This window comes from Penicillium canescens (genome assembly GCF_028828765.1).
Source record: "Penicillium canescens strain IBT 15451 chromosome Unknown utg000004l_segment0_segment0, whole genome shotgun sequence".
Classification (NCBI taxonomy): Eukaryota; Fungi; Ascomycota; class Eurotiomycetes; order Eurotiales; family Aspergillaceae; genus Penicillium; species Penicillium canescens.
The window spans coordinates 3,019,440-3,034,555 of record NW_026703966.1 but is presented as its reverse complement, the minus strand read 5'-3'; the positions used below and the strand labels follow the sequence as shown (position 1 = coordinate 3,034,555).

The following is a 15,116-nucleotide window of genomic DNA, read 5'->3' as shown; positions in this document are numbered from 1 at the left end:
ATGATGCTTCAATGTGGCCTGCGCAGACGGTTACTTATAGTGATCTCCCGCGATATCGCGTTTGCTATGAGCTTATATAAGATTTGTGGTCGCTTGATGTCGGTTCTCGCCTGCGGTGTCTCCGGAAGAAGCAATATAAATGCTGCATAGCTGGAATTAGCAGCTCTTCTTATAACGGGCAACATATAATATATAGATATGGGGAAACTCTGAATATCATAACAAGCTGTTCTATTAAAGTGCATAGATCTGAGCTAAACCGTTAACAAGTATTGCCATTGGCAGCACATTCCAACATCGAGGTCAAAAATGGTGCAATCCCTATTTTACGGTTTGTGATTGGTCAGAATCAGATTAGACTGCAGGGGCTAAAACGATGGCTGTGGAGTAAACAAAAGATCTATAAACATAGAACAACATCCTGCTTTTCATCCAATTCAAATATTCCACGCTATATCAGTAAAAGACATGGCCAAACTGGAAAGACAACCCCAGAATGAGAGCGGGGCGTTTGACGTTCGGCTGGGGCCGATCCGTGGGGAAAACGAGAATCTCCTTCACCCTTGACCGCGAATTCTCAAGACAAACAATACATCTCTTTCGCAATGCCATCATAAATCCCTTACTTACACCGTCCATCATGCCTGAAAGCTCCCCGAACCGCCCAGTTCCTGGAGAACCTCCCAATGCAATCTTGACCGACTCCCGCCCGACATCCGCTCACGGTGACGATCGGGAGGCGTTGGAGCTTCATCACATCCAAACGCGCGAAGACGACGAGTTAGACTACTCCGACCCCTCGGCTTCGTCTGGGGAGGAGTATCGTGTAACTACTACACATCGTACTACCTCTCGAACTAGTACCCAAGAACGTGCAGCTGGCAAGGGCCCTTGGAGCCGGATCCGCCGGTTCTGGTGCCGACATGTCATCTTGACGGTAGCTCAAAAGAGCAATCGCGATCATTTTGGTGAGTATTACCGTTTTAATTGTAACTCTGTGGGCAATTTGGAAACAGTCAATGTCAATCCCATGATGAGCGTTGATGTGACGTTTCCAGATCTGTCACATTCCCGATAGCCTTGCAACGGATTGAACACACCGCTGACTCGCCCCAAGCTTTGGAAAGGACATTTCTGGCCTATATTCGCACTTCCACTTTTATCGCTATGCAGGGTGTGCTTATCGCTCAACTATTCCGCCTACAGCAGCCAAACACTGAAGTCCATTACCTCTCATTCCACGCGGTTGGCATTCCACTTTCGGTCGCTTGCCACTTTGTTGCTGTTCTGGTCACCTTGATAGGTGCTTTTCGATTCTGGAGACAGCAAAATGCTATTTCCCGCGGTAAAGTGTATGCTGGTGGATGGGATATAAACTCCGTGGGAATCTTACTCTTCATAGTGGGCTTCATCGAATCCTACATGTTCAAGTCAGTACTAATGTGGTTAACTCAGATTATTGTTGCGACATTGGTGTTATCTGTCGTCATACTAATCCAAATTGAGCAGCAACCCGGGGCGTTGTTCAATCGAATACTGCGGTTATGATTTCTGTTCGCTGATTACTCTAACATTGTCATGCTGGCATCACAAAAGCGAGTCAAAGAATTATCAAAAGCATACAGGCGGTTACTTCATCAACTCATATCAATTTAATCATAGTGTCATTGCAAAGATATATTATAACCTCCCGACATGTCTGACAAGCTATGCACTCCTTCAGCGTGGTCACTTCAACAGCCTGTCGATCTCCCTCACTTCTTTTTCCGCATAAAAAGGTGCAGCCTGCACCCCTTTCCAAACCCCACCATCAGCCGGCATCAAGTCCCCAGTCCTATGACACGCAAGCAACGCAGGATAAAGCTTCGTAATCAAAGACCGAATCGCAACCCTAAAGACTCCAGAATAATCCAAACCCCCATCCACCCCATCCACCCCATCCAACCCAAGCGTAACATCGACAGCCTTAACAGAAGGAACCCCATCCTCACCCCCCGATCCGGACCCAACAACAGACCGAATACAGTCCCCGTCAACCATAAGACACATACGCATCTGAAGACCAGCAACAAGGCGATCCCCAGGCTCATCATCTTCCATATCCTCCGCACAAAGCCGGTACGCAAACGCCACCCGTTCAGCCAATTCATTCGCCAACGAATCATCATCAACAATCTTCATAAAGACACACTCCGCAACGCGGGATAATCCCGATTCGGCGGGTGCATTCTCAATCCCCTCTTCTAGGATTTCGTTGCATTCTTCGAGGAATTGCGCCCAGATGTCTTCGTTGCTGTAGTCTGTGCGGAAAACTAGGAATCCGAACTCCGTCCAGTTTTCGGCTTTGATTGTTTCTACTAGGGTTTGTAGGTTTTCTAATGTTGTATCTTCGACTTGGGCTTGGGTCTGGTTTGTTGGTTCCATGTTTTGTTCTGGTCCTGTATTTGGTTCTAAGTCCTTCTGAATTTTACCCCCATTCTTGCGTTTTATGCCTGGAAACTCTCGCATAGTCTATAGATCTCAAAGGGAGATCGACTGCTGTGAGCACATTGGTTGTCCTTACGGCTTGGATCACTTGATAGGAATGAATATGTATATTTAAACTTAACAAGCAGGAATTGATATATAGAAATTTTCAATAGGTGAATATATTCCTCAACTATTTGCAAATGTTCAAGATATTGGTGCCTCAGGCAGATTATCTGATGAATAAACCACGGGAAATGCCGAGGTCCATTTGCATAAGTGAAGAGTCGACAATTCATTCGCCAACGCCATTTTATTCTTCCCAACGATCCACTTGCTTTGAAGAGATTGGCGCATGTTATCGATCAGTCCCCAACCATATGGCTTGCCGGCCAATGTTGTATGTGATTCCCCGGACGAATTCCCACAACGGGCCAGCCACCGATGGAGTTTTTTTTTTCTTAAAGGAGTTGGTTTATAACTAGAAAAGAGCCACCCACTGGAAGCATTCAACCACCTATCACTGTACTAAATTGAGATACCCTGCACAAGCCCCAGCATCTCCACAATCCATGGCATAATGTCTCCACGGCCAATCCCATTCCCAGGCTTCACCCCGATATCTGAACGGGTGTACCTTCGCAATGGCAATGAAAAAAGCAAGCCCGTCCCTGCTGACGAGCCAACGACAATTATCATCTCCGGCTGGGGCGATGGCATGCCAAAGCACGTCTCCAAGTATTCCGATGGCTTCCATGAGCTCTTCCCATCTTCACGCATTATTGTGATCCTGTCGGGTACTCTTCAAGCCTCAAACCAGCAAGAAGAAGCAAGAATCGAAGCTATGATGCCAGTCGTCGATACTATTTTCCCTACTCCAACTGGAAGCGGCGGTGAAGAGGAGCGCGTCCTTATCCACGCCATGTCCAATACGGGCGCGATCTTTGCCGCAGCCGCTGTTGTCGGATATCAACGACGACATGGCACCGACAAGACTTTCCCCCACAAGCTCTTGATTTGTGACTCCACTCCTGGAAGTTTGGACTTCGCATCTCAGGTTGGTCGTTGGTCGCACGCTATGGCCGTCGGCACAGCGAAATTCTTCCCCTGGCCCGCTATCATCACGCAGGGTCTGTGGTATATCTTCCTCTGGGCGAACTGGGCTTGGGAACGACTGCGCGGGTCAGAGCCCTCCGGCGTTTGGGCGAACCGGGTTATGACCGATAAAAGTATCACATCGACCGATTCTCACAGGTTGTATCTGTATTCCAAAGAAGATGAAATTATCGGATGGAAGGATCTTGAAGAGAATGTTGCTGGCGTGAAGGCTTTGGGCTGGCCGGTTGATTTGGAAATGTTCGAAGGTTCGCCGCATGTCGGACATATGAGACTACATCCCGAGCAGTACTGGAATAAGATTTCCAATGCTTGGAAACAAGCGGTCGCCGATAAATAATTGGTTGAATCATTGGACATTGCATCGGGAACATTTGTATTCTTAGCTTAGACCATATATAATACTTACATAGAAGGCATCTCCTCGCGTCAGTATTTACGAACGCTCGCAGAGTCTCAAATGCAATTTATCAATTTAATAATCAATTAGGAGCGTTACTAAACAAATGGCGTCTCTCACATGATGTCAATTTAATACAAGACCACAACCAAAATCCACTATGCAAATCAATCTCGGTCATCAGGATGGAAAACCAAAGCCCGAACCTCAATACTTTCCCGACCCGCCTCATTTTCTGTCTCGGGGTTAACAAAGGCAGTGTGTGGCACACGACGAGCCCGTCCATCCGTTTTCGAATCAAAGCACTTGATCAAAGTAACCAGATCCGGAGTCTGAGCATAGCGGTAGTACCACTTGATATCAGGATCCGGCTTCACAGTGTACGTCTCACCCTCACGGTTAGGGTATATCAACTTAATGGGAACGAGATCACTGTCTGGAACTGAGTTTGCATCAGCGACCGCGAGGGGGTCTTTCAGTATAGTCTTGATTGGACGCCAAACGTTGATGATCTGATACCGGCCCTTTAGCAGCTCAGGTGCGTCTTCTGGGAGATGGAAGGGGACTCTGCTTTTGGCTGCAGAGTAGGATTGGTCGATGTGGACGCGTTGAACTGGACCGCGGAGCTTTGCGACGCTGTCGTTGTCATTTGATGCTCGACGGATAGTATGGTCAAAGATGAAGATTCGGGAGGCACCCGTGCTATACTGGTCAGTCTTAGTTCAAAATCAGGCTGAGATAGGTTGCGCACGCGTCTTTTAGTAGTTGCTCCGTCTCTGGGTAATACTCCCTCTTGATCTTTTCATCATCTTGGAAATCTTTCTCTTGACTTTCGTGGTAGTAGAGCTGGAACCCATGGCCATCCAGCGTGTAGTCCAATTCATGGCCACTGATATCATGGATGGTGGCTGGTAGGGTTGTCACAGGTCTATCGTAGGTCTCCGGTCTATCGACATATGTTGGTTCTGGAGGGGAGCCATCTTCGTTTTCTTTCAGGAAGTTTAGTGTGGTCTGGACATGGTGAGGTTTCTCGGTAAGAGGGATTTGAGGCTTTTCAGCCAGCGAAGTACCGTGACGACCGGGGAGTTGAACAGCTGCAGAAGCCATATGGGTGGTTTGAAATTCAAATTATTTATCTGGAAGAGATTCGCGATGTTATTGTCGGAGAAATTGAGGATATTTCGATCGTTATATAGTAAAGCCATTCTGCGGGGAGGGTTCCATTTGTCAGAAACAGCACGCAATATTCGTATGACATGGAGAAATGCTGATAAATGCGTTGCTTTGTTGCGAAACACGTCAAGTCTAGCAATAACAAGTACATGTGATACAGTCGCATTATTAATTGTCTATGTCCTGCATATCCAATTTATAATCCCGCGTTCTCCAGGATATCATTCGACAGTAAGGCTGACGCAACAGAGGACTCCGTATGAGAACAGAGATTTCTAACGATCAAATGAGATATTTCTTTTTCTCCAATTCTCTCGCGAGGTGGGTTCTATGTTTATGTCCGCTTGGCACTCGTTAACAAAATAGGTAGAGTGCTCGGGGAAGGTAAGTGACAAGCACTTACGGCTATTCCGATTACAGTACCTAACACAAACCTTTTGGGACTGTCCTTAACTTATGAACTTAATCCGAAATTTGGTGTGGCCATCCATGCTTTAGACTGAGTCTAGAATCATAACGCTAAGATATTCCATGCAGTCTTTACCATGATCAGAGTACCTTTGGGTTCTAGGTATTGTATCCTACTAGAAGACAAAAGTGGTGCGCACATCGACCCTGAAGCGACGAAAAGAATAGGGCGATAGAAACGTAAAGTGAAAGGGAAAAACCGTAAATGTTCTCAATGAACTCATTCTTCCTATTCCCGTGTCCAGCTCAACATTCTATGTCAAAACACATCCTCAATTTCCTCATAACATCTAGATCCTTTCTATTCCGGTATAGCCACCATAAAGTTATAACAACCAAGGTCATAGGGATTATACTAATAAACCACAATACCCATGCCTTCTTTTGCGCGGGATCCCCAGACACACCAGCATCAACTAGTGTTGCCGTAAAGGGGCCAGAACACTGCCAATACAGCAATTTCCTTCATTGATTGGCGTCTATTGGCATCGACTGGAGTCTCCCTCTATGCCATGGGCAATTTGAAGCACAAGACCATTGATAAGAGACAAAGTGCTCTCTTTTTGTAGCATGTAGTCAAGAAACCAAAAATTCTGCTTCTCCATGGAAGATGTAACGTAAGACATTGAATCAGCGACTCGTTGATGTACAAAGGGGTCGTGGTGAGGGAGCAATAAAACAAGGCGGAATGAGCACAAGTGGCGTTGGAAATTGTTCACATGGTATTTGGACGCCTCACAACAAATCGTTGAGAGGATACCGTGAATGTCAAAGTATTCGTCCATAAAAGCAGTAGGGTTGGCAGATATATTAGCCTTATCAATTTCAGTATTAAGGATTGATTTGAGAGTTCCGATGGTTGCGTCAGCCACTTCGTGGGAAATTATATATGCTGCATGTGGTAGGATAATCTTATCCAAAACACTCAAAATAGCCCCAGTACTAAATTTAGAGCTTATATCTGTTTTACCAACAGCCACATTGGATTCTGCAAGTCCTGGGAACCCCAATATCCGCCTAAATGCGTTATGATATCGCACGCGACCTCGCCATGCCACCAAGCTTCCGCCATCATCCACATAAAAATGAGAGCTCGAAGCCCGGTAATCCGGTCGACGACCAGGTTGAGAGGAAAAGCGGGTTTATTTGCATGATTCTTGTCATTTGAAGACAGTTTTCCTTCATAATCAAGGCGACCCATGCGAAGCTGGTCCAGTTGATATTGTATGAGAGTATAGGGTATACAAGAAGCAATCTGCGGCAGTACCTACTGCTTACGAGTAGGAACGTCGCTCTATAGAAATATTTTAGCTTTGCCAACCATAGTTCACAGCCCGAAATACGGAAGCTAATAATGCCTCCAGAGGGACAGTACTTTGGCCGACGCAATCATGCACTTTTCTTCGCACTAGCTGGTTGGCTGGCTTGAGTGCTGGGCCACTCAAATGGCTGCAGGATGGAGAAGTTATCGCGCGGGGCTTTGAGCGGTATATTTGAATCGTATTGCAGCTCAAGAAAGAAGAATTTGCTACCCAATGGAATGAAAAAAAGAGTAAATATGGAAAGACGTATCATCATATAGGAGGGTTAAGATATAATCTTCATTTAATATCTTTGCGCTATACGCTGGGATCTAGATGTGTTAGATTCGTCTTAGCTTTAAGCTACATAGTGAAGATTGGCACTTTCCTTTGCATGAAATAACTTGGTGTGATAATATAAGGTGTACAAAAGCCTGACATCCAACAATTGTCTCGGAGAATTAAACGAACTTTGCGGAGTAGTCACCACCAAGCTCCTTCAACATGGGCGGAAGAAGTAAAGATCTCCAGGCTGCTAGCAGTACTGGTGCTACATGTCGTGAGTATCTAAGCATTTAACGTACTCGAACGTATAAGAGGGAGATGGACTTCATGGATACGTTTGAACAAAATTTGTAGACGCAATTATGGACTCAAAGAAAGGAAAGAAAAAGCGTATGTATCATTAAGGTACAGCAAAGAACAAGCAACAACGAGAATCATGAAAGAATCATTTGTGCGATAGGGTCTTCGAATCGTACAGTTGCCATATTGCTCACGCTGCAAACACGCCTTTTGCCAATGGGCTCGCAACAATTCTTGAGAAAGAATAATCAGACAGAGAAAGGAAACCAAAAAAAGGATCGCATCATACACCGGTACCAGGAAAAAAAGTAAAGGAATGGAAAACCAAATCGCGAATAAGGCAGCTCAGAACGAAAAACAAAAAGGAGAAAAGCCGATGGAAGACATCCAGCAGGTAAATAAAAGGGAATAGTTATTGTGACAACTCAACATCATGGACAGAAGAAGTGAACGCTTGGCTTGTGTTGACCTCAACTCAGGCTCAAGGGATTAGAACATGAGGGAGCGGGTTTTCTGTCGACGTGCCTCGGCACCTCCCATTTCAGGTTGGGAATATGTGTGCTTGTGTTTGGAGCGAGGGGGCTGCGACGCCGGCGCCCCAGATCCTGCCGAAGAAGGCGGTCCCATCATTGCACTGTTCCTATTCCGAGAAGGCGAAGAGGGTGCTACGGGAATGCCGCTGCTGGGTCGGGAAGTCTCTTGTTTCGCCATCATGCTGCGCTCGCGCTTGAGCACAAGATCGGCCCAGGCCTTGATTGCACCATTTCCGGAGGTAGAGCCCTTACCGACAGCCTCGGACATGACTCTGAGCCAACCTTCCTTGTCTGCAGCGCTGTCGGCGTAAAAGTCAATCACTTCACCATTTCCAAAGCGAATCCGGAAACCCTCTTCGACAAACATGTAGCCGTCTTCTTCCTCTGCGAATGCAGACTTCCGGCGACCGCCATTTTTGGTGCTGGTCTCCTTCTGAAGAAGTGAGGACCGGTCGTCAATGAGCTTGGATGCCTTGGCAAGGTTTATTGTGGCTCGGGGCTGGCGCGTTGTTTCGTGATACGCTGTCAATTTGGATCCCTGAAGCTTGAAGAAGCGACGGCGCCAGAACTATTGTCGATTAGTAGGTACCTAATGGTGAGATTATTGGCAAGACTTACTGGGCAATCGCCACCTTGTTGGGACAGGAATCCCTCCCAAGACCGAGATGCAACGCTCTCTGCGTCTCGCATTTCACGAATGCAAGCATTCATACTCTTTGGCATGTCCTCATCCTTGCTGCCCTTGGGCTTGGGCACAAAGAGGAGCTGCACTTCCAATTTGCCGATCTTGTACGGTGGTCGACGCTGCGCATTTACGTTAGTCGCACTCTTCTTGCTCTTGACACTACTCATTTGATCTTCGACGGCCCATTCGTTGAAGCACGCAACGTCAACGACGTGAGGACGGCCAAAGGCTTGCTGTTCGTGGTCGCTCAGGGCAACATAGGCACGGCCAAAGCTACCATCACGAGCAACCAGGTTGCGGAGGCGATCGTAGACAGGCGCATTGACATCCTTGGCCTTCTGCTGCTGAGACTGCATTTGCTGCTTCATGTCAAGCTCCTTGCGACGACGAGGGGAAGCAAACACACGACTGAGGGCCGAGGCCTTTTGGCGCGATGGGGATGCCGCAGGCTCGGGTGTTTGGAACTTGTTTTCATCGATTTTCATCTGCAGAGTCAACTGGAACTCCAGATCGTTCTGTACAATGAGCTCGAACTCCTGTCCGATTGGGGCCGTCTTGCCCATCTCCAGCCAAGATGTGGTGACACAGTGTAACCCGTTATCCAAGGTCAGTGCGAAGTATGAACGTTCACCTATCGATCTGGTTAGTCACAATGGCCTGCGTCATGGGTGTCAATAAAAAGTCTTACCACGAGGAAGAGGCATGTCCAAGTACTTGAGCCCTACAACCTTCACGAACAGACGACCACGCTCTTCACCATCTTCAAATGACTCAGAGGTAACTGGCTCGTTCTCTTCGATGGTGGCCGGGGCGTCTTGAACATTACTAGCCTGTCCCGGGAGGGGAGGCACTGGGCCAGCACCAGGAACAGGCTTCTTCTTCGGAATCCCAGTGGCGGGCTTGATACTTGAGCGTCGCGCTGATCCGTTCCAAGGGACAGTGGTCCAAGTTTGTTGGCTAGGCTTGCGTGGAGAGGATCCAGCAGACCTTGTACCACGTGGGTCCTGGGGAGTCTGTTCGGGAGAGGGCATGGGTTCTTCCTCGTTGCGGCTGCTAGCAATGATGACTTTGGTGTTCTGTCTCATGAGGTAGCCTCGCTGTACGGGAAAACAAGAGTCAGCGGGGATAAAACGATTTTCTCGGGTAACGGGACCCTGGGGGTATGCTGCCGGTGAAGGAGCAAGACGGGGAATTGGGGAAAGAGCCAGGTGGAACGCAACCTTTTGGGACTCGATGACACGATCAAACTCCTTGTTCAGTCCGGAGCCAAGGCTCTCTTCTTGAATACTGAACGGGATGTCCAGCTTCATGAGACTGCTTTGCCGTTGGTTGAAATCGGTGGGAAGGGCCAATTTAGGCGGCGAGTCGGTCTGCTTGTTTTCATGATCGTAGGGAGCCGACTCATGGGAAATCTGCTTGGTGAGTGGAGGCACTGGGGGAATATGTTGACCACTGATCTTGCGGCGAGTGGCAGCCATTGACTGCATATCGGCAGGGGTCAATGAGGGTCGGGTCTTGAGGCCGGCGCCAGGGGCTCTGATTGTGGCCACCGGTTCAGGCACAGACTCGTCGGAGGAGCTCTCGGCTTCATCCTGACGCTCCTCCTGTCCCTCTTCGGGCTGCTGCTCTTCTTCTGGCTCTTCCTCGTATTCCTCGTCGTCTTCAATGGGGTGACGAATCACGGAGTCTGGAGTGGAGGGCTCTGAAGCTTGGTCTTCGTGCATCTCAGGGGTGACAGGACGTCCGAGGGACTGGCGAATTGAAGTCATATCCAAATGCTGGTCCTTGGATGAGGCATCTTGTCCTTGCTCATCCTTTGTCCCATTAACATGGATAGCTTGTTCCGCAGTGCCCTTCTCTTCGGCAGTTGGGGTTGTTTGGCCAGAGCCCTGGCTGTTGTTGTCGTTTCGGGCGCGTTCTGCGGCCTCTGCTGCGGAACGGAGGGAGTAGTTGCTGTCCTCGTCGTACTTAGCCCGCTGGTCACGGGAAGACAAGCTATTGTCTGACATGTTCTGGTAGTATTCCGTGATAGAGTACATGTCTTCGTCGTTCTCCTCCTGCTTAATGATCACGCTCGAGGAGTCATCATCATCGGTTTCCAATGAAGGAATAGGAACGTCAGGGTCATAATGGTCATAATGGCGAGGGCTGGAAGCAATTTGAGAGGATTCGTCAAAGCTATCGTCGTCGTCGTAGCTATCACCCTTGCGCATGTCTCTCAGGATTGAGTCACGCGAAATTCGGGGAGGTGAGAAGAAGGTCTCCTTCGGGTCTTCCTCTTCCTCGGCATCATCAGTTTTTGATGCAGGCTCCGGCGCTGTCACTAACTTCTTCTCAGTCTCCTCGACACTCTCTGCGTGGTCTTCATGGGTCTCATTTTTGTCTTCTTTCTCATGCAGCATCATAAGGCGGAGCCGATCCTCCAGGGACACGGAACCCCCGATGTCAGACTTGTTATACGAGGCAGCGGCCGGAGGTGCAGGAAGAACTCTTTGGCCGGCACTCCCCAGTTCGAATGCGGCACCTAACTTGCCAGGCGAAGAGGGTCGCGCACCCGACATGCGGTTGACTGATGGCAGAGGTGGGAGGGGGCGTCGCTCGCCATTAGAGTCCAACGATTCTACACGTTTGTGGTGGGATGAGTCTCTCTCACGGGAGACTGGTCGGTCCTCCGTGTTGCGGCCCTCAACATGCTCGGTAAACACATCACCCTCGTCATCTGTGCTAGGGCTCATGAAACGCCAATCCTCGGGCAGCACAACAGGAGTCTTCTCAATGTCCTCTAGCGAAGCGTCGAAACTATCGTCGCGCTCAATGGAAGACTCATGCTCGAAGCTGACGTCACCCTCCTCTTCCTCCGACTCATAACTATTTTCTCGGGATTCAGAAGCAACTGAGGATGGGTCAGGTGTCGTCATTTCATATTCGTTAATTTGAGGAGGAGCATGATCAAAGGTGACACTCTTGGCATGTCGATGGCCCGCGCTACCATACTCGGACCAGATATCATTTTGAGGATCAAATCCTTTGCCGTATCGGCTGCCCTTGGAGAGCGATGATTTGCTTGGCGATGCTTGGTCCTTGCTTGGGGAATGGGGTCGTGGGATATAGGAGTCATCTTCGTCATCGAACTGGGACTTGGCAACATTCATTTGGCTGTCGCGCTGCGGTGATCGCTCGCGTGCCAGTGGCCTCTGGGGAACAACGACCGAGGCTGGGTCGTACTCTGTGCCGCCTTCAAGCAACATGCTATGGTTCTTCACCTTGGAGACGCGCTTCAAATTCTCGAGCGACGGGCGCCGGGTCGGGAAATAAGATCCCTCTGGGTCGTAGGGCATTTTGTTTTCGGCCCCCTTGGAGAAAGGCGACGGGGACTCGCGGCCTTTCCAGAACAGACGCGGGGAGGCTTTGCTGTTGAGAGAGGAGACATCGTAGGCAGGCGATTCACCATTGGGCATCTATCATCATGGTTAGAATGCTGAAATACGCGACATCAATATCGCAAAGTACCTTGGTAACTTGGTTCCAGCTTGGCGAGTTGCGCCTCTGGGCCATGGGACTCACTTCGGAAAGCGGCCGCTGGCCAGATCCGTTACCCATACTGACAGTGGGGGGATATCAGAGTTGTGATCGTAATAGAATACCAAGACAGATGTCTATGATGCGTAAGTGCTTGCTCATTACGTCCAGATCGGTGAATGGGTTCGCGACTGATGACAAAGGACAAGGCAGGATCGCGCCAGGTCAGGTACCATACCTTTCTTAATAGATACCAGAAGTCGCGTGGGAATTGTTAGCCCTGGTGCATTCGCTGGTAAAGTGTAAAGTCGTGTCGATCGTAGCAGGAATGTTGCTTCAAAGGGCCAAAACAAACTCGTATGAGCGTCCACAAAGGTCAAGGGCAAAAAAGGGATAACGAAGGGATACAAACGTCAACTCAAAGAGCCAAAAGAGCCAGGGAATAGAGAAACAAAGAAAGAGGTGAAGAAGAGAAGCGAAACCTGATATGTTTGACTCTATTGAAGTGGATTGTTACCCCAAGCAAAGAGTGTTGTCGCGGCAGTCGCTGGGGCAACCGCTGGGCCCAAGCAAGCTGAAACCGCTGACTCATCTCGATTACGTCAGGGCAGCGATCTGCGCTAGTCCCAGACAGGGATAGCGCCATGGATCATCGCAAAAAAACATCTGAACAGGTTCTGGCCTCTCCGTCACGACTGAGTCTTTGGATTTTCGAGTTCATTGCTAGTGTTTCGAAACAATGCCTTTGCCAGTACCATCCTCGATATGTTTCGCATGCCAAACTAGAGCTACCCTCTTCCCATCGATCGTGTCGACATCATGGCAGATAACGCGAGGCATGGCCTCCGTTCGAGTGCGTCGCAAGGCTGCTCGTATGGCCCTATCTCCCAATGTCTCTAGGCAATCTATGCCTCCACCAGACAAGCCCCGTTCTTCAAGATCACGCGCCGGACCTTTTGCCTCAATGAATCAGACTGAAGCACGAGTTCGGGACACTCCACGAGCACGATCCCAGGCGGCCCTTAAACGTTCAGGGGAGGAGGGCAAGGTGGAAAAGAAGGACAGCCCACTGTATAAGGCTTTGAAGATGCAAACGATGCTGTCACCAATCAATTACGGCAAGCGTGCTGCCGTCAAGGCCAAGCTTGCCAGTCTCGACAGTTTCGACCACTTCCCTCTCCTCCCAGCAGTGCGACAATCGATCTTCCTTCAAGCTCTGCCTGGTCTCTCCGATATCCAGCCTACGCCCATCCAACGGCTCGCAATCCCCGAGCTCCTTAAAGAAGAGCCTAGGAAAAGGCGTCACGCAAAGAAGACAGATGAAGAAGAATACCCTTACGACCAGTACCTCTTGGCAGCGGAGACCGGCTCAGGCAAAACCCTTGCATACTTGCTCCCAGTCGTCGATGCTGTCAAGCGTGCTGAGGCTCGTGAGAAGGAGGAACACAAGGCCATTGAAGAGCAGAAGGCACGGGAGCGGGAGGAGAGAATGAAGAACAAGTCATTCGATCTGGAGCCCGAGGAGCCGCCTATGACGAATGCTGCTCGTCCCCGTGCCATCATTCTTGTCCCAACTTCTGAACTGGTTTCTCAGGTGGGAGCCAAACTCAAGGAATTGGCCCACTCAGTCAAGTACCGCTCCGGTGCCATCGCAGCAACCTTCACCCCTCGTCGGATTTCAAACGCCATCCTCCACCCAAACGGCATCGACATTCTTGTTTCAACCCCGCATCTCCTAGGCTCTATTGCGAAAACGAATCCCAATATCCTCAGCCGAGTCACTCACCTCGTTCTCGATGAAGCCGATTCTCTGATGGACAAGTCCTTCATCCCAACAACCACCGAGATCATCTCCAAGGTCACCCCGTCACTCAAGAAACTGATTCTTTGCTCGGCCACCATTCCCCGCAGTCTTGACAACCAGTTGCGCAAGCGCTACCCCGATATCAAACGACTGACGACTCCCAACCTCCACGCCATTCCTCGTCGCGTCCAGCTGGGTGTCGTAGACATAGACAAGGAGCCGTACCGCGGCAACCGAGACCTCGCTTGTGCCGATGTCATCTGGTCTATTGGAAAGGCAGGCGAGAGATCCGATCAAACGGAGACATGGGGGCCCCTCAACGCATACATGGACCCGAAGATCAAGAAGATCATCGTATTCGTCAACGAGCGCAAGGAAGCAGACGATGTCGCCAACTTCCTCCGAACAAAGGGTATCGATGCCGTCTCTCTGTCCCGTGACACCGACTCCCGAAAGCAAGAGGAAACCCTCGCCGAGTTCACCGAGGTGAAACTCCCCCAACCGCCGAGGAGATCATGCTCCAAAAGAAGAACGCCCGCGCCTCCAAGAGCATTCCCTTTGAGCTTCCTGAGCGCAAAGAGCCCATCCGCAAGCTTGCCGACACCAAGGTTCTCGTCACCACCGATATCGCCTCCCGTGGTATCGACACCCTAGCCGTCAAGACAGTAGTCCTCTACCATGTGCCCCACACAACCATCGACTTCATCCACAGACTGGGTCGTCTCGGCCGTATGGGCAAGCGTGGCCGTGGTGTCGTCTTGGTAGGCAAGAAGGACCGCAAGGACGTTGTCCGCGAAGTCCGAGAGGGTATGTACCGTGGACAGGCGCTGATCTAGATCCACATATACATATATGTCTATCTCATTGTATAAATTTTGTATCATACATGGCGTTAATTTGAGGTTTTGATTTTTGGGAACTGGAAAACGACTATACCCGTTGTCATTGTCATTTCAATAGTCATTGGATCATTGGAAGTCTGTACGATATGCAATCATATATAACGACCTAATTCATTCTCCTCTAGTCCATATTGAAACTTGATTCCAGTCGTAGACTCAGCAAT

At 49.4% G+C, this 15,116-nt stretch overlaps 6 protein-coding genes across 6 annotated transcripts; 3 read left to right on the top strand and 3 right to left on the bottom strand.

Annotated features, from left to right (window-relative positions):
• Positions 1-483: 483 nt before the first annotated feature.
• Positions 484-1,666, top strand: N7446_006517 (YidH family protein). Its single transcript, XM_058515265.1, has 3 exons — positions 484-968; positions 1,118-1,401; positions 1,456-1,666. Exons 1-3 carry the CDS (start codon positions 497-499, stop codon positions 1,546-1,548), a joined length of 849 nt encoding a protein of 282 aa, XP_058372443.1. The 5' UTR covers positions 484-496; the 3' UTR covers positions 1,549-1,666.
• Positions 1,667-1,728: 62 nt separating this feature from the next.
• Positions 1,729-2,424, bottom strand: N7446_006516 (uncharacterized protein; the record flags this gene model as incomplete). Its single annotated transcript, XM_058515264.1, has 1 exon — positions 1,729-2,424. One exon carries the CDS (start codon positions 2,422-2,424, stop codon positions 1,729-1,731), a length of 696 nt encoding a protein of 231 aa, XP_058372442.1.
• A 622-nt stretch (positions 2,425-3,046) lies between these two features.
• On the top strand, positions 3,047-3,922 carry N7446_006515 (TMEM53 family protein; the record flags this gene model as incomplete). Its single annotated transcript, XM_058515263.1, has 1 exon — positions 3,047-3,922. One exon carries the CDS (start codon positions 3,047-3,049, stop codon positions 3,920-3,922), a length of 876 nt encoding a protein of 291 aa, XP_058372441.1.
• A 227-nt stretch (positions 3,923-4,149) lies between these two features.
• Positions 4,150-5,089, bottom strand: N7446_006514 (uncharacterized protein; the record flags this gene model as incomplete). Its single annotated transcript, XM_058515262.1, has 2 exons — positions 4,150-4,684; positions 4,734-5,089. The coding sequence occupies 2 exons, from the start codon at positions 5,087-5,089 to the stop codon at positions 4,150-4,152; spliced, it is 891 nt and encodes a 296-aa protein (XP_058372440.1).
• A 2,909-nt stretch (positions 5,090-7,998) lies between these two features.
• On the bottom strand, positions 7,999-12,327 carry bud4 (uncharacterized protein; the record flags this gene model as incomplete). Its single annotated transcript, XM_058515261.1, has 4 exons — positions 7,999-8,610; positions 8,661-9,358; positions 9,416-12,185; positions 12,238-12,327. 4 exons carry the CDS (start codon positions 12,325-12,327, stop codon positions 7,999-8,001), a joined length of 4,170 nt encoding a protein of 1,389 aa, XP_058372439.1.
• A 757-nt stretch (positions 12,328-13,084) lies between these two features.
• Positions 13,085-14,886, top strand: mrh4 (ATP-dependent RNA helicase MRH4; the record flags this gene model as incomplete). The annotated part of the gene is made up of 2 exons (XM_058515260.1): positions 13,085-14,536; positions 14,560-14,886. The coding sequence occupies 2 exons, from the start codon at positions 13,085-13,087 to the stop codon at positions 14,884-14,886; spliced, it is 1,779 nt and encodes a 592-aa protein (XP_058372438.1).
• Between the last annotated feature and the right edge of the window lie 230 nt (positions 14,887-15,116).